This window comes from Erithacus rubecula, assembly GCF_903797595.1.
Source record: "Erithacus rubecula genome assembly, chromosome: 3".
Taxonomy (NCBI): domain Eukaryota; kingdom Metazoa; phylum Chordata; class Aves; order Passeriformes; family Muscicapidae; genus Erithacus; species Erithacus rubecula.
In genome coordinates this window covers 50,826,829-50,850,907 of record NC_136689.1, presented here as the reverse complement: position 1 = coordinate 50,850,907, position 24,079 = coordinate 50,826,829, and the positions used below count along the sequence as shown (strand labels likewise).

At 41.1% G+C, this 24,079-nt stretch overlaps 1 protein-coding gene across 2 annotated transcripts in view; it reads right to left on the bottom strand.

The window, feature by feature from the left end:
* EGFR (epidermal growth factor receptor) overlaps nt 1-24,079 on the bottom strand; it is a 152,141-nt gene that overhangs the window by 7,315 nt on the left and 120,747 nt on the right. For both annotated transcript variants that reach the window (XM_079301453.1, XM_079301454.1), the window contains exons 14-23: nt 23,515-23,614; nt 21,505-21,662; nt 16,063-16,098; nt 14,640-14,781; nt 12,945-13,067; nt 11,630-11,728; nt 7,041-7,226; nt 3,650-3,805; nt 2,773-2,848; nt 1,132-1,278 (exon numbers count right to left, since the gene is read on the bottom strand). In XM_079301453.1, the coding sequence (XP_079157579.1) occupies nt 1,132-1,278; nt 2,773-2,848; nt 3,650-3,805; nt 7,041-7,226; nt 11,630-11,728; nt 12,945-13,067; nt 14,640-14,781; nt 16,063-16,098; nt 21,505-21,662; nt 23,515-23,614 (1,223 nt within the window). The remainder of the gene's footprint in view (nt 1-1,131; nt 1,279-2,772; nt 2,849-3,649; nt 3,806-7,040; nt 7,227-11,629; nt 11,729-12,944; nt 13,068-14,639; nt 14,782-16,062; nt 16,099-21,504; nt 21,663-23,514; nt 23,615-24,079) is intronic.

Here is a 24,079-nt window from a genome sequence, read left to right as displayed (position 1 = left end):
GGAAGGCTCAGCCCCTAGATCCTCAGACTCTTGCATTCAAATTTAGTGCAATGGTTTGGACACTTTATTGGCTGTGTTTTAAAACCAACAGGTACCAGATTAGGTGCCTGGCAAAATGCCTCCTTTCTACATCTGGACTGACCCTACGGAAAGACAGGGGCTGGGGTGTCAGTAGGGCTCAGAATCTCTAAGGAGGAATTTATAGGATGTTGTTTTGGGGTCTAGGCACCTACTGGGCTAAGTGTACACCTCTGGATGCAGTTCCTGTTGCCCTGCTGAGCACAGGACCTCGTGTGGTGCTTGTCCCACCACAGCAATATGTGAATACTCTGGGATTCCCCAAAGGTTTTGCAGTAGGGAGTGTTCATGGAAGCGTGACTCCTGTTTCAGGAACAGGTACATGTTGCTACAGTGAGAAGGTCTTAAATGCCACCTAGTGGGCTGCTTATCACATCCTCACAGCAGTGAGAAGGGATGTTGTAATGGCCTAGAGATGTGCAGGAAGCCAGGAATCTGATATTTAGTAGATAATGTGGATGGAAAGGGGGTTTGATGTTCAGAAGCCCTTTGAAGTGCCCTAAACCAAGCAAAAAGTGCTACAGAAACCCTCTGCTCTTGAGCTACTATACTGCAACAGCTGCATGCCATAAAGGGACCAGCCAAAAATGAGGAAGAAAATTGAAAAGGAGCTCTGAATCCTCATGTGTATCTGACACTATGACAGTGCACTCCCAACACTCCTTTAGTAATAATCCACCCGTGTGCTTGCAGTAGAAGGAATATTACTGAACCAAGGGGGAGCCTGTTGATTTTATTTCCTTGACATAAAAAACCAGAGTATCAGGCAAAGTGGTTGGTGTAATGCTAATTTATACTGCCTGACCATATCAGTTTAAAATAATCAACAATATCAGTCAGTGGTGTGAATGGTGAAAAAACCCCATCTGCTGGTTGAATGAGTGACTCATGAAACCACACGTCATGCTCCTAGGTAAAGCTCAAGGTGTGAGAACACACTCAGGTGTCACCACTCTTTTCACACAACCCTATTTCTGTGCTATTACCAGGAACGCAGCATAAAATGCAACTGAGTTACTTATTCAACTGAGATGAGCAGCAGTGTGAACTCACATTTGACCATGATCATGTACACATCGATGGTACAGATGGGGGGCTGTGGCAAACGCTCGCCCTTCTCCAGGACAGAGGAGATCTCACTGGCAGGGATCCCCTCATATGGCTTGGACCCAAATGTCATCAGCTCCCAGACTGTCACACCTGCAGGGTGGCAAGAGAAGATCATGAAACAGACTGCCAAGAGCTGGACTGCTTGGCCTGGCTTTGAAGAGGTGGTGAGCAGAGAGGGGTCCCCTGGAAGCACTGTTTTGCCAGAGTACCAACCAGAGTCCCAGCCCAACCAGAGAAAGGATTTTCTGCCATGATTTTACAGAGAGATTAATATAATAGTTTGAAATCATCCTGCTTCTGCTTAAGGTTTTGCCTTTTTCTCTCCTTTTTTTGTTTTTTTATTAATTTCAGGTAATATGTTAGTGTTGAACATTCCACACGCTTCCCAGCCCCACAGAAAGAAAATGCAGGTTACTATCTCCCAGCTCCAACAGAACAAGTGGTTTTAAAAATGGAAGTTGTCTTTTTGTTTGAAAACAATCTCTCTGGAGACGAGCAAAAGCAGTTTTCGAAAGACGTGGAAACCAACTGCCTAAGCGTCATTTGCTGACATACCATGGACTCTTGTGATGTAGCTGTTGTGATTGTCTAGTAGCTTAGGATACAAAACAAGATTCTGGATGCCAAGATACATAAATGGATTAAGAAGACCAGAGGCTGTACTGCTTTGAAAAGGACATAGGATCTGACCATCTGCATTAAATATTTTCCAGGAATATAAGAGCCCATGGGGGTAAATTTTGCAATAGGTTACTTTGAAAAGTTTCCTTTCTGCTCCTTTCTTTCAAGCTGGCTTTATGAACTATACCAAATACACAATTAATTCTCTAAAGAGGTTATAACACTGCTTCCTTTTAGCATTGTCTTCTCAATACTAGGATGTCACATTGGACCTAGTCTAAAACCTAAAACTCAACCAGTCTAGAGGTAGGCAAGTACATGAGTGAGTGATGATGATGATGATTAAAACAAATACAAAGAATCTAAGTGCTGATGTATCATTACCATATAAATGAGTGACTTGAGACCATAACCAATCATGTGTATGCCCAAGAAATTCAAGCCCCCCTATTTAAGAGGGGTGCAGAACAATAAAAGAGCTTTTGTCACATAGATCACAGAGGGATGTGTTGTCTGTCTTCAACCACAACCCCAGTCATTGTTATACCAGGACAGCATAAGCATTTTAGGCCTCAGCAGACTTACACTGATTGACACTGACTGATAGTATGGCCAGTGATTTTAAGTCCTCCTAGTTACGTGGCTCTATTGCCAGCTCCATTATATTTCACATGTAACTACTGAAGAAAAGCTTCAACAGAACTTCAGACCAGTATCCTACCTGTAGCCCTTTTCAGGGGAAGGCTCATTACCCAAAGCATATTCTGTGAAACATCTTACACTTCACTCACATGCAGTTTCATGGGGATTTTACTTTGTTGAATAGGTGATTCGAGCACAGTGTTTATATATTTGAATTCTTGCTCTTCTCACAATACAAAGTGAAAAGGCCAGTATAGAGTCACCAGCAAACCCTGAAATTTTCCAACCCTCTGCAATAATTGTAACTGCTTTTAAACTCACCATAACTCCAGACATCACTTTGATGAGTGTAAATCCGGTGTAAAATTGACTCCAATGCCATCCATTTAATAGGAACCTAGGAAAATTTACAAAGAATCCTTAAGAGGCTGATTCAAAATTTATCAGGGATATTTACCACCAAGTGGTGTGTAAATCAATAATTTGGTTGCAGAAGGAAAAAAAAAAATGTAAGCAGCCAACACAACTATCTGAATGGTAAAATAGGCAACTTTTGAGTCTCCCTTTATTATTTTCATATATTATGAAGAACATGGAAATGTGTGGAATACTAGGTATATCAGAAATACCTCTTACTAAACAGTTTTACAGTATTTTTAACTGTCAAATAAGTACTTTTTAGCCTTCTATCAGAACAGGACATAAATCCAGTCTTAGGCTACATGACTGATCTACACTCGTATGGTTTCTATTTATGGCCTCTGCAATATTTGCAAGCAGCTTCTCTTTAATTTCTCAGCAGGACACATTCCCTCCATAAGCACGCAGTACAACATGAAGGCATGTTGAACCAAGTCTGACAGGTCTTTCTTCTTCTATAAATATGCAGCATTCTCTTTCTCTTTATAAACTGCACAGTCTTATTGGTGTTGGCCACACTGATGAATTTTCCCAGACATCCTGGGTGGGAATTTCAAAAGCATTTGCTGCTCTGCTACCTCTGCTCCGGCTGCAGTCCCACTGGCCTGATGCTGCTTTGGCTAATTTCACAGGACTTCCACAGACTTCAAAGGCAGCATGCTGAGGATGGCAGCTGAGAGCTTTGAAAAACACACTATCTTTTTCCCCCCCTTTGAGGCTTGTGTGCAAGCACAAACACTGGCAAAAGTGCAGTAGTTCATTCTGCAGTGTGCTTTACCTTGCCTCCCTCAGCATGATATTCCTTCTCATCTGCACCGAGCAGCTTTGCCAGCCCAAAGTCTGTGATTTTCACGTGTTGAGGAGTCTTAACCAGGACGTTCCTGGCAGCAAGGTCACGGTGCACCAGGCGCCGTTCCTCCAGGTAGTTCATTCCCTGCAATGTAACACACTGTTGGTAAGGCCTCCTGCACTCGGTCCTCACACACACAAATCACCAAACCTCAGCTGCTTCGTGGTAACTACAGACACCACCATAAACATGTGGTAAGTTATCCACCTGCACTCTCCATTTATGTGATGTTTACTGCAGGGCAAGGATGAGTGCTTGCACTATTACTGTCACCCTCCAGGAGCCTTCTTGTGGGTCCAGGCACTGGTGGAGTGGTGAAGGAAAAAGAGGCAGTAGTGGATAGAGTAGATAGTAGCAGGAGTTGTGGCTCTTTTAGGACTCAGTTCAAGAAATACAAAATCAGGGTGGAAAAGTAAAGGGACAAAGTCTTCTTTCAGCTGCATTTGTGCAAAGCCAGTGACTTCAGGAGAGCACAGTACACTTGCCATTATGTACACACACTAACCCTACAGAGAGTATTTAGACAATCGTTCAAAGTTGCTCATACTCTGTTTTATTAGAGGCAGTGTACTCTGCCTTCTCCCTGCTAACAGTGAGGCAGTCCTCTGCAAAGGTAAAAATGGGGGGCAAAAAAATTCATTTTAAGTCTGAACTCAGAGTTGCATCCATTTTCCAGTCCTCTTTGAAAAAGGCAAGTTCTTCCAATTTCACTGCCTCCCATGATTAGGTTGGATTCACCATAGCATATATGGTTTTTTGGTATGATTGCCTCTCAAGGAAGAATATAACTAATTGTGCTGGTTTGACTGCTAAAGCATAAATTTAACAGCTGTGTTTCTGGCCAAAGAGATTATTCCCCTCTCCCTCAACACCAGTCTTGGTATATGGAATCAAAAAGTTCATGATTTCCAAGTTTCCTTCAATATCTTTTCCAAAACTCACTCTTATTCCCAGTCCATACATTTCTGCTGGTGGTAGCTTGAAGAGAATTGATAAAAAATTACTTTTAACCTACAAAGTTAACACAAAAATATCATGTTGATGTAATGGCAGAGGACTGGAGGGAATAATTGGCTTCCAATCCTCCACCCGCTTCCTAAGCCCACTTCTAAGCTGGACCACCATTGAATCCTCCTTCCAAGTCCCTCAGCAGAACTTTACCCATGCACTGCTAATGTTGCCAAAACAAACCACCCAAACAAACTGGCACAGTGCCACTACGAGCGTGCACTGAATCACACAAATAGATCTTTAGCAAGCAGGGCTCTTGAAACAAAAAATTCTGGGCTGCTGACAGAAAACAGAATATCTTTAAAAAATGATAATTCCGTAATCTAGCCCCAGTAGGACAAAAAAATTTCTGCTAAAATTGACTTGCTGCAGAGGTTAATAAGACTCAGAGATGCTGAAAGGTAGAATATCACACTAAGCCATTTAAGGTGCTGATGTCTGAAGACTCATGCACGTGCATAACCATACACTGAAGAAGTTGAACTGCCCGTTTAGATAAGCAGATTTTTAATTGTGTGCAGGCCTGGAGTTTAATCCATTTTTCATTACTAAGCATGAGACCATGATGTTCAAAGAGTTCCTTCACAGTGTTTTTGCACATGGAGCGTTTATGTTCTGTCATAACACCTTGCCTGGAAGAGAGGACTCTATACTTCAGGAAAAGATAATGTTTGTAAAAGATGCAAAGAAAACTTATTTCAAAGCTGTGAAAACAGAAACAAAAATAAGCTTCCTAGGGAACTTGCCTCCTGCTGGTTAGCTACCAAACATGTGTTTGCTTAAATTTTTCTTTCCACTCATAAGTAAATTTTTAAAGAGTCAGAGAATGTGCAAAAATCTGGCATAACTTTATCAGTGTAGTACCAGACACATTGGTGGGAAAAAGCTGTACATAAGATTTATGAGTGCTTAGAGGAAAACTTCAGTGTGGAGCAGCACAAAAGAGTATGTTGAAGGTCAGGGATTGCTGGCAAGGGTAGAAGTTGCTATGGGCAAATGTTGAACCATGAAAAAATCAAACGAAACCAAACAATTGTGAATGGCAGCCCTTTGGGCAAGCAATGCCCCAAGGACCCATTTGGGGATACATTTTGCCACCTTAAAAATTAACAAGGAGTAGAAGGAGGAGGAGGAAAATATGGCCTCCAGCTCATCCTCCAAAGAGACTGAAACAAGGATAGTGCGGTAATTGATCTTAAACATGAAAGCAAAAGAGTCACAAAAAATCACAAAAAAATGCAACTCACAACCCAGGTGGACATATACATTAGACTTCACTTGTTGTGGAGTGCAATGTAAAAAAAGTACACACACACACAGATGAAAAATATGCTCTGTAGACATTTGGTGGATACATTTCTGAGGCTCACAGTATATTTCCTGAAAGCAAACCACAGCTGGGCAAGCCTAGGATATATACAAGGCCTCAAGGGACTGATACATTTTTAAGTGCGTGGTTACTCTGCAGACCGGTATTCCTGAAATAAACAGCATTAAAGCAACCATGCTGTGTGGACACTGTCATCTCATATGATGAATCTCCAACAAATTGCAGTTATTTTTTTGTTGGTTTTGCAAAGTATGAATACTTCCACACTTGCAAATGGCTAACCACCATCCAAAAGCAGCATATTGCTGCTAAGGGCTAGAGGCTGTACTGCAATTCCTTTGCTCCTCTTTGTAAACAGTACCAGGTGTGATAATGAGCCTTTTATGGCCACGAAGTTCGATTACAGACCCAGCTCAGCACCTATGAATTACAGAATAGCTCTGGAGTGCCTGAATGTCTTTTGGTGAAAGCCAGCCTGAGCAAGGATAGAGCTGGTATTCAATAGTCAGCAGTTTCGATCCCTGGCCTCAGAGATTTCAGCATGAAAATCTCCAAGGCACACAAGAAGATCTATTCAACATCGCTGTCCTGTGACATAGCCCGAAGAAATTCACTGATGGAAGCAGCATATTGTTATGGGAATTGACAAATTCTATTGCCTTTCCTGATGCCTGTGCTGCATCACATTTGTATTGCATAATCTTTTCAATAAAGGGTGTTTGGTTTGGACATAAATGTCTAGGTGATAATATTATGTGGACTAGAAGCATTTTGAAGAATAATCAAGGTTTGCTCATCAGCACAAAAATAGTAAATTGTTAAGGAAGAGTCACAGCTTACTGCCATGTATAAGGTACCTAGGATCCAGGTGGTGAAACAGAAAGATTTGAAAAGAACAGAAAGAGACTGTAATTAAATAAACACATGACATGCTCAGATCTCTGAGTTTTAGCTGATCTGGAGCTCTGGTCTGCTTACCTTTGCAATCTGCACACACCAGTTGAGGAGGTACTGAGAGCCGATGTTGTCCTTGTGCTCGCGGATGTAATCCAGGAGGCAGCCGTAAGGCATCAGCTGTGTGATGAGCTGAACAGTTGAAGTCAGGCAGATTCCCAACAAGCGACACACATGAGGATTGTCAACACTAGCCATCACATAGGCTTCCTGAGAAGAAAGGCAAAAAAAGAAATGTAAACCACTCCCTTTGCCATGACATGAATATGTGGAGGAAGTTTAAAATAAGTGGGTCATCCAAGCATATGTAAACTCTGTGTCTCATATTACACATGAGAAATACACATATTCCCCACTTTGTGGACTGACTATTTTCCATTCAGTGGCATGTCCAGATTTTGAACACCAAATCATCACTGAGATGCCATGGAAGAGCCAGTCTCTCTCTACTGTACACCAAGCAAACACTGGACATAAAATCCTGGGAGATTAAAACTTACAGGTGAAGGAAGAATTAATAAATTGAACACCAACTGGAAGCTGATGGGATTTCATCATTTTGAGCAGCTAATTGCAACGGCAATACATTTTGTAAACATGTCTCATAGGGCTTTTGTCCCCACAGACCTTTTAACGAAACTGACTGGAAATCAGTATTTTTGAGAATTCTGCTCTGCTGTCAAGATTGCTATTAACCCAGAAAGTCAAAGTTATCATTTAGAATGTGACTGACAGTCTCATTCTTTAAGAGACCATGTTCTTCTTGACCATGTTGTTTTTCAGTCCATGTCAAACCAAACAGATTAATAATCAGTTCACTGCTTTAGAAGCTCGAATGCTCGTCTTAAATTACTTGGTGAAAACACTGCTCTCAATTGGAAAAGGTATTTTAGACTCATAAAGCAATGTAAATGATACTAAGAAGGTACTTGGAATGTGGGAGCCCAAGCATTACAGACCCTTTGTTCAACTGGAATTTTGGTTTAGTTTCATAAATATGTGAAAAACTCTTTTCAAATGTGGGTCCACCCTGTGCAGCTTTAGGTACCTAGTTATGACACCCAAGATACCTCCTTTTCTTTTGTTCTTCTGTTGGGAAGATTTTTCTCTGAAGACCTCTTCAGACGCTGGCTCAAATACATTACTTAACATGGCCATGGGGTAAAAATTCCTGACCTCATGGTTTTTGTGTGCAAAAACTACTTGTGGATTGAAATTTGAGATCTATATTTATACTCAAATCCACTACAAGTGCCAGCTCAAAGAATGGATTCCAGTTGGGGAAAAAAATTAGAGCTACAGTTATTTGGTTTCTTTAACTTTGTGTCTGATTTACAGTATGTTGCTTTTAGATGTTTTAGAAGTGATTTGATTGAAAAGCAACACAATGGGAAATGAATGGGAATTTTTCCATTCAGTGAGCAGGTCAGCATCTTGATTCAGCATCTAGAGTAACACCTACTAATCACCTCTTGGTAATTCAGGCTAGCAGTCCCCCAAAGCCTAAAATCATAGTGAAGACACAAATGGCATAAGGGGAAAGAGTAAATCTGCTCTTTCTAAGAGCTTAAGAAAATAAATACCATAGCACTGCACTCATCATCTAACAAGCGTTCCACAGATGTCACATAGCTCCATAGCTGGAGAGAACTATTATTAAACAAAGTTATTAAGGCAATGACGCTCAAGAAATAAGCAACCCCAATTCTTAAGCAATACTTTCTGGCCTCTATGTTGTTGCTTAATGTGCCAGCCTAAGCAAAACATGATGTAATGCAGCTTCTTTTGAGGTACCAATTCTGCATTTGGTATGCTTGTTTTGGAGCCCTCAGGATGAAAAAGGCTTCCAGGCAGACAGGTTAAATAGGATCTCCTCCATAATTGGTAAAAGCACGTGAACCTACTGCATGATGTAGGCACACCATTGAAAAACATCCCTCTGCCATGGATAGCGCTGATTGTGTGGGCTAGCTCAAGGAAATAATAAGATAAAATAGTAAGATAAAGCAGGAACACAATCTGCTATTCAGCTTGTATATATTTGTGGCATCATTTTTTAGAGATTCTTGCAAATTTATTATTCAGTACTCAGATGTAAGCAGAGACCAAAACAACTTCATTTCTCTATGCTTCCAAACTGAGCCATTGTAATGATGAAGGATGCCTTGCTCCCTGCTGGGATTCAGGTCCATATTGCATTCATTTTGGCAGGGCAGAGTGGGGGAAGGTTGCAGAGTCGGAGCTGTTCCCACTGCCCATCTGCTGCGCAGCCCTCGCGGGGCTGACCCGGGGCTGAGCACTGGGACGCTGCAGGAGCCGGGTGGGCGTTCGGGCCACACAGCTTCCAGAGACTGTCCAAGTGTTGACACTGCCTCTTCCATTTGATACTGCAAAGGAAAATAGGCCACCACCCCCTCCTTGCAGAAAGCAGAACAGCGCTATTGTGTGGTTGTGGGTCCTTCTAAGTAGCCCAAGACATTAAAGTGGGTCTTTGTTTCAACTGTTTATCTTGGAAATCTCTTCGGGTGCGCTCTGACCTGCTCCAAGTATGCTTGGTATTTAACAACAACCTTTTGAATTAACCCTACCCTAATAAAGTCAGCCAGAGCTTGCCTGGATTATAAGAGCTAAAGCTGCTGTGCTTGTTCTATACCTAGAGTGATTCTGTAAGACAAATCATCTTTAATTAGACATTATTATCTTTGAGGTTCCAGTGACCTTGGAAAATCAGTTGTTTAGCAAAAATCTGTTTTGAGAAATGCTTTTGGAGTCATCTCTCTGACTTCTTTCACTAGTTTTGTTTTTAAATTTAGTTCTGAAATACAGAATTCCACCAATCCAATTATCTAAAAATTAACAGGATAGAAAAAGCAAGAGCTTTTTGTTAAGTATCCTAATTAAAAGGAAAAGATAATGTGGGGACTTGCTTCAGAAATTTCTTTTAGAAGAGAAAGCATTTTGATACCACTGAAGAGCACACAGTCTTTGCATCTACTGCCCAGTCCGGTGATCTTGATCTGGTGAAGGAAGGATGAAGTACTGCAGGCTTGTTGACTAACCCTTCCTCCAGGATACATCCCTTCAGGAATTTAAAGTAGTTAAGTCCAAAGCATCCTTTGTGAATACTGTGTTATGCTCCTTATCACTATGAAGAGTAAAATGTGGAGCAGAGCTCAGGACAGACAGCTGAGCAGCATCTCTGCCAGTTCCTCAATGCAGGGAATGCCAGTGAAGGGAGGGATCACAGGCAGGCATGAGGGCCACATAGGTAGGGACCTGGGAAGGGCTGAGTCCAATTGGAGTCTAAACTAAAACTGGAATGGATATTGCCTCCTGTATGGGTTTGGAGATGGACCACCTATTCTGCACTGCTGCAATACACCTATCAAATCATATGGTGCATAACACACAATCTGTGGAAGCAGAGTAACGTATTGGAATAACTTTGTTTATTCAGGGTGACTTGAAAAATCCAGTGAGCTTTATTATCATCAGTAGCACAAGTGTTGGTTTGTTCACTGACATTTATCCTGAGACTTCTCACTACAAGGATGGGCTTTTTGTTAAGATCTTCACCAGCCTCAACCATCTGAGATGAACCTTCCTACCTGAGATGTCATTTGCTGGCCAAAACCAGATTTAAAAAAAAAAAAATTCCTTATCAATTCAATCCCTACCAAAATATAAAAAATAAATAAATCCAGTTTTCCCCATGGCTGAAGGACTTGTGTGTTTGATTAACAGCACCATCAATTCCAGACAAACAGGTCCATTTCGGACATACCAGGAACAGCACAGAAAGACAGACAAACACACTCTACTTGTTGTTTAAGACTGAACCACAGCACAGGAAATCTGAAGTTATACTGAACTTCTGAGTACTCCTCTCCTCACTCAGCATTGTCCTTTCCTTGTACAGAAATTAATATGTTCTTGGTGCTGCATGTTCCATGGCTTTGGATCTAGTTAAGATTTTCACCAATTCCAGGTTCAGGAAACTTTGTATTTAAGATTCTGGCTCACTTGGTGTAAAGTCAAGTATTTATGAACTCCTAAATCAGTGCCCATATTTCTACTGTTTTCTGAAGGGATGAGCTATATCCAAACAATCCCAAGCTTCTTTCAGAAGGTGACATAATTTCTTGCATTCTAGGGCAGAAAAATCAGATAGCTGGGATTTTTAAATTTTATTATGGATTTATAGTTAATTTAATTCTATTTAATCAAGCAACTAGCTTATGACAGTGCGTAGCATTCATAAATTGTTAGGTCTGTTATTATTTAGTTTAGTTGTACCACCATAATGAGAATGAATGCTACAGCTTAAGGCCTGAAATATCAGAATAAAGAAAAAAGAATTAGTGGTAAACATATGGTTCTGACCACTCCATAGCTGCTGCCCCCTGAGTATAAAATCTGTGTTTGGATTGGGTTCATGAGAGACACAAAAGCACTTCACAGACTGGGCTGCAAAGTGCAGAACTTCTTGATGGAGAATTGAGTTTAGGATGCAAAATATTTCTTCCCACAAAAGATCCTGAAACCTCTCTATTTGTTAGAGAAGAAAATCCACAGACCACTGACAACTCAAGAAAACAAACATGGAAACTCACATCAAGGATTTCCTTGTTGGCTTTTGGTGATGTAGCTTCTCTCAACTCTTTAATAGCAACAGGAATTTTAACCTTCTCTCCTTCTGGGATCCAAAGTCCCTACCAAAAAGAAGTACAAAGAGTTATTCAGTTTCATATCTAACAGGTTAATTCTCACAGTTACATATATATTTTACATCTCAGTAGACTCAAATATTCTGAGCAATGGAAAGACATGGCAGACAACAAAAATATGCAAAAAATGTGTCTTGTGGGTATTACCAAATTCCTGTTCATGGGGTGGTACTTATTTTTCAGTGACCACTACCATACTTTCTTGAAAAAACATGTCCATTACTATAGCTATGTATTACTATGTAAATAGCCCAAGAGATGCATAAAGAGCAACTTTTGGGATGGAAATCTAACTAATTAGAGCATCACAGCAACTTCATGTGCAAAACTTTGCCACTTCCAATTTATAAATTGTGACATGAAAATAATTAGCATTTTCTCATTCAAACCAGATGGCACCTATACTGTATAAATAATCCAGTCCTATACATAGACAGTGGCAGGGGAGTCTATGTCCCACTGGCACAGTGCTCTGCATCTATAGTGTCAGGAGGCCATTTAGGTGACAGGTCAGCAGTGTGGCACTGTGAGGACATGCTGCTGAAATCCTCAGCACATCTTTTTGTGCCCCTGAAGTTCCTAATCATAGCTGGAAGCCTGATTCAGAAAACAGATTCTTCTTTATAAAGAAATATAGGAACTCACAGTTAATGGAAAAGCCTGAAACACATATCCTGAATAAAAGGAACACAGAAAAGTGGAACTTGATGAAGCACAGAGGATAAATAAACACCAAGAGAAAAAATAACTTGTGAATCTACACAACTGAAGGTGTGCAGACACTTTCACACATCTGAATCAGTTCTAATGGATGAAGTATTGAAAATTATAAAAAGAAGTCCCAGATGACACAGAAGAATTGCTTTGCACTGGGTAAACCAAAAGTGTATTTCTTTTTCTTCTTAGTATTTACAGTGGGGTATTTTACTGTGGCAGTTTTTAAGTCAAGCTCTTTGCTCTCCAGGTTTAGCAGTGTGGCTTTGGCAACATTTTACATAAACCTTCTCCTGTTATCCAATTTCTAGCAAAACTAATGATGATTGAGTAATCTCTCTACCCTCCAATAGACAGATACATGATATGAAATCTAGTTTAAAAAAAAATCTACGCAAGGATCAAAGCTTCCAGTTCTTGCTTTGTTTGGGTGGCTCCTGCAGGAGGGAGCAGGATGAAAAGGGGAATAGAAACATGGTGATCTTACCTTATAAACAGTGCCAAAAGCTCCAGAGCCTAAAACTTTGACCTTTTTAAATTCTGTCTCCTTTAAAATTCTCAGATGAGCCTGGTTTGGTGCCTCCCCGCTGGGTGTCAGTGGTTCAACAAGCTGGTGCAGAGAGAACATGATGTTAGAAGGTTACACAGTCTGGAGGGTTGAATACTTTAATAAATCTTTCCTTCAAAATAAAGAACATTTGATTCCATGTGAAGTTTTTGGTAGGACAGCTCTGCTCAGACTTGCAAAAATAAATACTTGCTACAAAAATCAAGCACGGAGTGGAAACTGCCATTTTGAAGGAGAATGAAGGAATACCTCTTCTCAAATGGAGGCTATGACTTCAAAGACTTGAAAAACATGACATGAAAAATAATGTAATTACCACAGATGCTAAAGGAGATTATTTTTGTTTTGAACTTGTGAATAAATTATTAAAATGTTTAAAATAATGGGCAAGAACCACCAGCAACCTTTCATGTCTGCTCTTGTTTAACTGGATAAAATTCCCATGGTACTAGTGGTGTACAAGCAGCCATTGAAACTCTGACAGTGGTTCTTTCCTCAAAAAAAAAGGATTTGAATTCTCTATTTTTTCAAAGTTTTTATCTCAGCCTTATTGCAAACAGGGGTAATGCCCTCCAAAGATATTTAATGCTTTTATGATGCATAAGTTAGCTTTTTCCTTAGTGTTTTTCCTTTTGTTTTTACTTCAAATAAGCCGTATTTATCTAGATTCAGTCGGATTTTAGAGGACAAGCAGCCTCTCTGTTGTGATGAAATATCCTCATTTTGAGGAGTCCAGAGGGTACAACAGGAGCTGAGCACAAATTGAACTCTACTACCTCAACTGCAGAATACAGCAGTATGTTTTCTTTTATTTAAGGATATTGCAGCTGACTCTGCAAAGCTGGCAAGTACAGAAAGAACCTGCAACTGGGATTTTAGAAGAACGTTAAAAACAATTGGTTAATTTACTAGAACCAGACTAGAAAGAGAAGAGGGCTAACCACAAAAGAGCAGCTTCCACCCAGGATTAGGAATTTTGCTGTATATGATGTATCCAGAGGGTGATGCTGTAATGCACGCACATAAAGCCATGCAAAAAACAGAAAGCAGTGCAGAAACCTTGCTCATGCCCAACAGGGTGAACCATTCACTTAGATGGCTTTGTAGGCTTTTTGTGCTAAAAACAAACCAAAGACATGACACAAACATTTCCTCAACTCCCTTCCCTCTTTTTTTTTTTCCACGGGATCCTGCATGCACCTGATCAAGGGGCTGAAATTTTCAGAGCACCACAAATTTTCAGAGCTGCCACAGGAGCCTCAGGGCTTGTCTGGAGGGACACACGGTGTGAGGCTGAAGGCCGTATGGATCAGCAAACGCATTGCACCTCAACCTGAAGGTGTTGTTTTTTCTGAGAAGACTATCTCAGTTACTTTCCTTGGGACCAAGACACCCAAACCCCTGAAATATTTTGCAAACTGTACAGAGCGGAATGGGATCTGAGACTGAGGGGGTGTTGGGCGGGTGCTGCTCCTTTCCCCACAGCGTGGCGCTTCCCATGCCGAGGGGCGGCTGAGCTGCAGGGCGGCTGCAGGGGCTGCAATGCTCTGCAATGCAGGACACACGCCCTGCCCAGGCAGAGCAGGCTGGCAGCGCAGGCAGCACAGGGCTCACCTCCCTCTCCTGCAGCAGCCGGCGCAGCGTGCGCTTCCTGACGATGTGGCGTCTCCGCAGGTACAGGCCGATGCCCAGGCCCACCACCACCAGGCACAGCAGGCCTCCCACAACGCCGGCCGCGATGGAGGGGATCTTGGAGCTGCAGCACAGGAGGGGAAGTAGAAACAGGAGAGGTTCTCAGGTGTTAGATTTTAACGAAACCCTACAGAGGTTGCAGGAAGCCTTATGTTTTGATCAGACTCTGGGCACCCACATAAGCTTATGTGGTATTTCAGATTTCTTGGGCACCTGTGTTTTTAATTCCCTCATTCAGTAGCTGTTCAAAGTGGTGCTTAATTTCCATCTGGGCTTAAACCACAAGCCTTCATTCTTCCCTCAAATTCACAATTGGAACTGATCCTCACAGTTTAAGCAAGGGGGTTTCTCCTCCCTCTGATAAACTCACCCAGCACATGAGCACCACATCTGTGATGCCTGTGTGCCAGCTGTGGGCAGCCCATGAGTGATCAGAGACACGAAGAGAATGCCTCTCAGAAAGGCACACACACTTGTGATATCAGCAATGCAGCTGGCATCCCCCCATCATTCAGGGGGGAGGCATGCTGTAAAGGGTCACAGTGAATGCCAGATCATCTATCTTCCTTACAAATACAAATACAAATGTCTGAAGCCAGGTATTTTTTACCATCCCCCACTGTACACACAGATTTCTACCTCTTTATTAGAGCCTGGGTAATTGTAAATTTAAGTTGAAAAGAAAAACTTGTTTTCCAAGGTTGTTTTTTGGTCTGTACTACAGAGATTCTTCCCAGCATTGTTCTAAGTTGCTCCAGGGATTACTATTAAATGCACTCACTTTTTAACAGTACTTCTAGGTTGAATTAATCTTTCCATAGTATGACTTTGTGGTCAGAAACTTAATTCTGCTCTCTCAAGCACATCATGAAGCCAAACAGTGTGATATAAGATCAAGTCTGAGTGGGACAAATGAGCATTTTTCTGGGCACACAGTATTTGGAGATGTACAGATCATAGGACTGGAAAAGACCCTCTGCATCTCTGAGTCTCCAGTAACACAGATAACTATATCAGTCCTAAATGTATCTTTCTCTGCCCTAAATACTTTCGTTTTCCTTCCCCTCTTTTTACTCTTCAGTAACAGATCCCTGGTCTCACCTTGACAAAAACTGTAGGCAGAACAAGATTTTGAAGTCTTGTGCCAGTAGCAATATTTCTCAGTTCTTTAAACCATTTTTATACGTCTAAGCCTGGTTTAATCGGTCACTTCCCTCTAAACAGCTGAAGACTTCTGTCCCAGCCTTGCAGTGTCCAGTGTGGAAATGTAAACACACATACACACCACACACACACACACATTCTTTCCAGCTCTGCCATTAATTGTAGCAGATTAAATACTCACCCATTTGGACAGCCTTCAAGACCTGGCCCTTTGCACCTGTAAAAACAAATGAACGTTACAAACATAGTAGCTCTGGCCTACATACTCCTGTAATTCCAATGAAGAACTACTAATTTGAAAGTTTGTGTTTCAGAGCAGTCCATGTGTTAGCATAGGAATTTATAATAGTTGTACACTCCATTAAATATCAGTAAACAACCTTGCTCCAAAAAATTTTATCTAGAGAAACAGCTATGCTGCATATTTAGTTTAAAGAATGTTTTAAAACAACTTTTTAGCATGTGGTAGAAGTGGGGGAGGACACAGATACACAAAATTCATAAATTCCCTGTTTCTGTGCAGAGCCCAGGGCTGACTGTGGAGGAGAACAGAAGTAGTCTCCTCCTCCTACATGGACAGAAATACATGTGGAAACATATCATTGCAGACCCTCCTGCATAATCCTTGTTTCCTGATAAAGTAAATATTTCAATTTCCAGACTTTCTGTTACAGTGGAAAACTTGGATAGCAGACACTTGGATTTCCATAAAAAAATGGGATTTGACAGAACTCTGTCGGGCTACAGTTTGTTGGCATGTGTCCATGGTATTTTTCCTTTAAAATCCAAAGTCTTATGTTACTGGTAATGTAAAGAGGTTCAATTGTTATCCAGAGAGTCAGGGACTCTACTAGTAAGTAATTCAGCCTTCATTTGAGTTTAAAATGCCCAAAACTTTGGCAGTGCTGTGCAAAAAACCAAAAACACAGATGAAAACAGAGTAACTGTGTTCACTTGATGGTCTAATGAGTGTGAGAGGCACAGTGCATTCCCCAGGTGCTGCTGGGCAATGAGATGTATGCTCTTCATGGGAATTGTGGTCTTTGTGGTGTCTACTGAGGAAGGAGAGCATTACTGAGGTGGTGACATCACCTCTGGAAAACAGAGCACAGGAAGGAGTAAAGTCCAGCTTGTGGTATCCGCTCCCTGCGCTGATTTAAAGAAAATGGATCATCCCAAAACAATTCCAGAGGAGGTCAAGTAGGGGGTAATGAGTGAGCCCATGCCAGGAAAACTGCTCTGGAATTCCTCTCACTGAGAGGAGGAACCAGAAAAATTTCAAAATGCCAGGTAGAGTTGCAGATCTTCTCTTGCTACTTGGCCTGGGTCTGGGGAAAGAAGAGATGAAGCAACTACTCATTTTATTGGGTTTTACTTTGTTTGTTTGTTTGTTTTCATTACTCGGATCTTCCCTTGTGTATTTGCCTTGTTTCTGGGCCAACACAATGCTCCAAGACGCAGCATCTGGAAGGTCTTGTAAGTTCACTGGGCTCCCATGCAAGAATGTGCATCCTGGTGTCCTGTACATACTGGAAGTGCTGTTCATACCGATTCCTGGATTCTGAGTGCTCAACCTTGTTAGCTTTCCTACCAGCATACAGCTTGCTTTGTTTGCTCAGTTGTGTAACTAAGCACAGAGAAGTTGCACATGCAGAGCCAGAGCAGAGCCACCAGCTTGCTTATTATATAGGAGGCAGATCTTGCCTTGGGCTTCTCTGTTCAGGTGCTCAGTGGAAAACTGATCTAGGACTCCAGACCTCATGGTCTACCTCCTGGATATTAATTTCTGTGTTCTGCAACAGAGCATGTGCAGCTGCTCTTGATAAGAATGTGAAATTAGAAGACTTCACCTAATTTCAGAATATGACTACTGTCCCTCAAAGTATCTCTCCCTCAAAATTCTGGTTTGTCACACTACTTCAAGATGGCAAGTTCTCTATGCGCTTCCTAACAGCAAACAAAACTGGATAAGGGGATTGTAGCCACAGTCTGAGGAATGATTGACCATTTCTTCTCTTACACATCAAAGTAGAGACAGGAGAACTGTAGATTTTTATCAGTCCCCTTCCTTTTCCCACACAAATCCATCAATATCAAGTCTCATAAGATAAATTAAAAATGTGTTTGGGAAGAAAGAGAGAGATCAGCTTGTGCTTTTCAAATCCCACTTGGTTTTTTGATTGAGTTCACAAGTCAGAGAAGAAACAAAGCCCATAAGAATTATCCCTCCAGGACTATATATAACTATCTTTCTTAATATGGAATTTTATGATGACACCCTACTTAAGTAACCTAGATTTTATGGAATCTAAATAATCACATTTTCCATTCCTGAGTAATTTTTCTTCTGCTTAGAGAAACCAAAATGACAAATGTGACCTTATGAAGTAACTCAAGATCTTATGGATAAACAAGATGAATATAACAGCAGTTGTAGTCTTTGATACATTTCTCTACTTAATGGATAATTAGTTAGGTTTACAGCTCCTGAAAACTAACTCATCCAGAACTATAAATTTTCCCCGTCTATGTAAATATTACATGTCCAGTGCAGACACAACTACTTATTTCCTAAATCCATCAAGATTTTAACAATTTTCTCCTTGATCCATAGTTTCTAGTTGGATGCAATACAGTCATGTATTATGTATCATGTTATGTTTGATGGCTTTTTAGAAGGCACTCACACTATAACAGCCTAAGTTACTTAATAATCATAAAAGAGATGGAAAACCATTTTAAAATATTTTTAAACTTTACAAAAATTTTAATTTGTTATTTCTTTTTAAGTAACCTTCCAAGAGTGACAAAGGCATAGAGTGCTGTGCTTCTGCAGCCTTCCCTCTCAGATGCCCTGGCCACTTTCTCATCTCCCCCCAAAATCCCTTGACTTTTAAAATGAAGACTGGTGAGACACAGTGTTGACAGCAAGTGTGGATGAAGGCAGGATGTGCCAGCCAGTGGTATTGGCTACAGGAGTGGCTTCTCCTCCTTGCTTATCCACCCCAGTGACTGTGTCTGAGTTTGTTTCCTGCACTCTGTGAGACTGGCAAGGGAAAATTAAATCCTTCAACACTGACTAGATTAATTAAGATGGTGAGTGTCTTTAATTGATGACCATATAAATGGGATTTATATGTTCAAGGCTTTTGAGATGTTGCTTTCTTTATGATAGCATATATTCTCAGCTGTACTAGAGGCAGGGCCAAAGGAAGCTTGTGTAAAAAATGCCCAAGAGAATACAGGAGAATTGTGAGAGAAGGGGTCTTTTGGGCTAAGCAGGAGAAAGCATCCTTCATTCTATTTCCTAGCGAAGACTGAAAAATGGACTCAGCAAAGAAAATGAGACTCAAAGGTATTCTTCATGGCATTACAAAAGAAGCAATGTACGACCAGTATGCATACCTAAAGTGAAAAAATGAAATTCGTGACAAAACTCAGCTGGGAAGAGAAGCCTTTTACTTGAAGCTTCTTCAAATAAGGAGAACAGACAAATATCCTGGGAACCCTTGCATGACTACAGAAGTCAGCACTCTTAATCATGCTGATAAGATTTTGTGGGCTCTAGCCGTGAAATTGGACAGGGACAGAAATGAAGTTGTTCCTTGTCATGCAGGAATTGCTGAGACTGTGGTTTCTAAGGATGCAAAAGCTTTGTGAGACAGATGTTTTCCACCCACTGCTGAACAGATCCATTCCCACAGCAAAATGAGGGAAAGGCGTGAAGAGAAATGGCATTGCTGATGGATTGCCTTCAGAGAGACAATGCTGTGCCTGACTGCATGTTCCCATATTACAACCCTGACACTGGCTCTCTACTCATCCATGGCCACAGATGTTCCATCTGTATAGCAAATATTGCAACATTTCCTCCTTCTAGCTCTCTCAAGCCCTTTAGGGATACAGCCTATTTCATCTGCCGCATTGGGGCATCAACTTGAATTGGGCTATTGAGCATGTTCACAATGTAACTGATGCAAACTCAGCCCAGCTCTTTCATGTGAAAGATGAAATTGATACTCCTTTTTATGTTTTGCCTTAATAACACAGGGCCAAATACACTGAGGCATATGTTGGGTAGCCCTCATTTTAAAAAAGTCTTCTTACTGTAACATTATCTCCTGCCTGACTCTTGTCTCCCCCATCCACTGCTAAAGCAAGGCAGGAATTGACTTCTCTGATCAATTCTTCTTGGGAAACTTGCTTGAGCACTAAGAGTCACTGTGTAGATTCTTTTACATCCCTGTCTGGCAAATTATATTCTCCAAATCTGCATTCAAGTCTAGTGTTTGATTTCACTACCGAGGCTGCACAGTGAAAAAAAACCACCTTGTTCAGATGTGGTTGCTCATTACACTATTCCACTAATAAACTGCATTTCCATGTGGCCAGTTAGAAGGAGGACATCAGACCACCGTGGCCAGTTTGTATCAGTAGGGACTACTGAAGTCATTAATAAAGAACAAGCTTATTACAATCCTTTTTAATCTGAGAAAACGTCTTCTTGGGTTTGCGGTGGGAAGCCCTGATTAAGTCTTGGCTGTGATTGCAGAAAAAGCAGAGGGCATTGATGTAAATTGTAGCAAATCCACCATGCTTTATAACTACCATCTGAAAACCATTGCACTGAATTTCTCTATAAGCGCTAAAAAGGTCTGTTACTTGCTGATTCTACCCTTCATCTCCTTTTTTTTCCAGGAAGGGGAACGGGCAGTTGGATTAGCTAATATACAATGTGATGGTTGGTCTGAGTATGTTAAAACTCCTCTCTTGCAACACTTATTACAGGCATATTATGAAAAGATTTTGGATCAGAAAGACTTGCAGGGAAAAAAGGAGAGGCCTGTGAAGGAAAATACACAAAACATTGGCTGGCTTTTTGCTCTGAAAGCATCACAGCCCAAAAATCAAGCCCTAAAACCTTTTCCTGTGCATCCCATGTCTTTTGCAGGTTGGAAATCAGGAGAGGAGACCATTATTACTTGTGATGTAGGTTAAACACATCAATTCACACCCTGTTAAGGTTGCAGTTTAAGTGTGTCCCCAAATGAGGACAAAAATGGTTCATATAGATTTGATTTACTGTGATGCCTGTTAAAAAGTCATACTCACAAGGCTTTAAACTCAGACCAAGTTCTAGCATATGGAAAGAAGAAAAAGAAGAAAATCACTGTGTTATCTCACTGGGATTTCCCTCCTGAAAGTTGAAAGGTGCAGAGAAAAATGGGCCCTGGGAAGCCAGCATCCACCAGATGTCACTGATGTTCCTCTCAAAACCAGAGGACACAGCAATAAGCCAGGTGGAAAAAAAAAAGTCCATCACTGGTGGGTGAGTCCTGTAAAATTCTCTTTTCAAGTTATCAAACAAGCCTGTTTCAAACCCATTAAACAACCTTTTTTCTTTCCTTCTGCATAAAAACAAAGTACCACTGGCCTTTTCCTACCTACAAAGTTTGCCACACTCTGCCTACATTAACTGTGTCCTCCTGACCTCTCTTGCTCCCTGCTAGTTCTTCTTCTTAGTGGTTTGACATGGGACCGTCAGGAAGAGAAAAAGCTCGAGACATGCTGTTTCTCTCTGTCTGTTCTTCCCTGTCACCATTCAATCCCAGGTTTTACTCACCCCCGGGTGCAGTTGGGATGGCAGAGCTGGCAAACATTGTTCCCATCAGCGTATTTCCAGACGAGGGTGTCATTCTCGCCCAGAACACCTGCTGGGCAGGATTTCACACAGTGGGGGCCGTCTATGAAATGGGCACACTTCATGCAATTGTCAGGGCCCTGCAGAGAGAAACAACTTGTTTATAATGTGCTTACATCAGGCTATTCAGAAGGAAATTTGGAAGATAAATCTAAATGCTTTCCACTGCTGGAAGTTTCCAGCATTATCTGGTTTTATTACCTTGCTACCTGATATTCTTGAAGTAATTGCACTTGTAGGATCGACCATACAAAAGACAGCTCCTGCTGCTTAAAGCTAATATTTTCTTGCATTACAATGCTGCTTCTTTTTTCCCTCTGCCTTTCCTGGTTGGAAAACTTGTGTTTTGCATTTTAAATGGGGAAGCATTAAATGACACCTTGATAAGGGGTTAGCTGAAAAGCAGACAGCTTGGTTGCTACCTGGTGCAATCTATTACAACATAATTTAAAATAGTGGATATAGACCTCCTGATACCACCCTGAAATACTGGAATCAAATCACTATTTTTCTGGTTTCTCAGCACAGGTTCTTTCCTCTGTTAAGAAGAAGCATAAGGCAACCCAAGCAGTCCATGGTTTTTTTGTTTTTTTTTCCCACTTTGAAAAGCACTAAGTCTGTATTTAGAGGCATTGCCTTCAGCCATTTTTGGCAGAACTGTTTTTATTAAGACTTCAACAACACCATGAATAACCTAAATATTTTAAAGCAGGGGAACCAGCAATTGTGGGTCCAATTTTACTATGGAGAAAAGCCAGACCAGATCCACAGTACTGGTTGCAGTAGGACAAAAGTAAGACACACCACAGGAAGATTATTTTAATCACTGTAATGTCTAAGGGCCAATATAATAGACTGATTACTACATGCTAGGCAAATATGGAACAGGGGGTAACTGCCTGAAGGAGTTTATAATGTAAATAACATCCTTGAGGTCATGTGCTAGGAGGGAGGATGGAAATGCTTCACAGTACTGAACAGTGACTCTTCAAACTGATGATGGGTGTCCTTGTTTTTGACAGGACAGGGTTAATTTCTGCAGTAGCCAGGAGGAGCATGGCTAGGACAAGTAGGTTATTCTCTACCCCCTCATGTCATTGCCAGGGGCAGGGGAAAGGAGTTTCTTCTGGGGAGAAGGGGTTCCTTCTGGTTGAGCAAGCATGGTAGAGGGAACCATGGTGTAATGCTGGTTCTGAGCAATTATGTGTGAATCCTTCACCTTTCCTGTACACTGTTATTAATCTTGTTGCTGTTACTGTTTCCCTTCTTATCTCATTGCTGTTTCCAGTAAAGTGTTCTTATCTCAACCCATGATCTTCTCCTCTTATGCCTCCAATTCTCCTTTCCAGCATGCCACAAGGGAAAGGGGGGAGGGAGGGAGTGAGCAGCTTGAGGTTTGGAGAGTCACAGTGGGAGTACTAAGCTGGGGAGTACCATTCCTAAATCACAAGGGTCAAACGCGCAGAGGCTGCTGATGGTGGCAAGAGGTGTTTAAAGAGTTGGGTTAAACAACACAGAGGTGGACTTGTGATGAAAGCAGATTTGACCTCAAAAAAAAGAAAAACAGAGAGAATTGGACTTTTGCAATTAAGATCTGACTTTGATCTAATGTGTTGACACCAACTTGGAAGTTGAATGGTTACTTGTTACTCAAATATTTGCCATTTTGCCAAAATAAGTATTTTTTTCTATAAAAATACATAAAATGTTACAGACTTTACAATGTCTATGACTGTGGATTACTTGTCAGAAAATAAAACTAGCACCCTGAAGTTTCCTGTCCTGTTCCCTTGACCCAAGATCTTGACTTCAACCACCCCCATTCTCTGCTGCACTTCAAATAGGGTTAAAATGAGACCTCAGGATTATCTGAATATGGGAAACACATATTAATACTGGGGCTCAGGTTTGCTAAGATGAATCTGCTCTTACAGGTCCAGTGCAAGTTGCATTGTACATGGTGGAGTTTTGCACCAGACATTCAGGGTGGCAGGGGAGGCACTTGGAGTCCTTTTCAAATTCTCTTGGCTCCCTGGAAAACAACAACAAAAAAAGAGAAATAATTAAACCTCAGAAATAAGAGCAAGTGATAAATTATGGTCTTCTTTTCCAGACTTTTCCACATTAGATTGAGATGATGGTACTGAGACAGGAAGAGGGACCCTCTTGGCTACACCAGTAGCACTTGCTCAGAGCAAGCAGGAGGATGTAAGAGTAAGGGAAATTTGTTTGACAGTGAAACACATGGCACTCCAGATTGCACACTACAAATTAGTTTACTCTCCCTTTTCAGATAATGTCACAGAATCCTCACAACCATTTCTAGAGGCTTTTAAATGGTAGTGATGCAAAGAGATCAGCAAAAACAGTTCAAGTGATTTCAAGGCTACAAATAATAATTAGGAAAGTTAAACAGCAAGGCACTGATAATTAAATTCATGTCCTCTCTACAACACACAATGAATCATTAAAATATGAAAGTTGGGAACAGATGGTT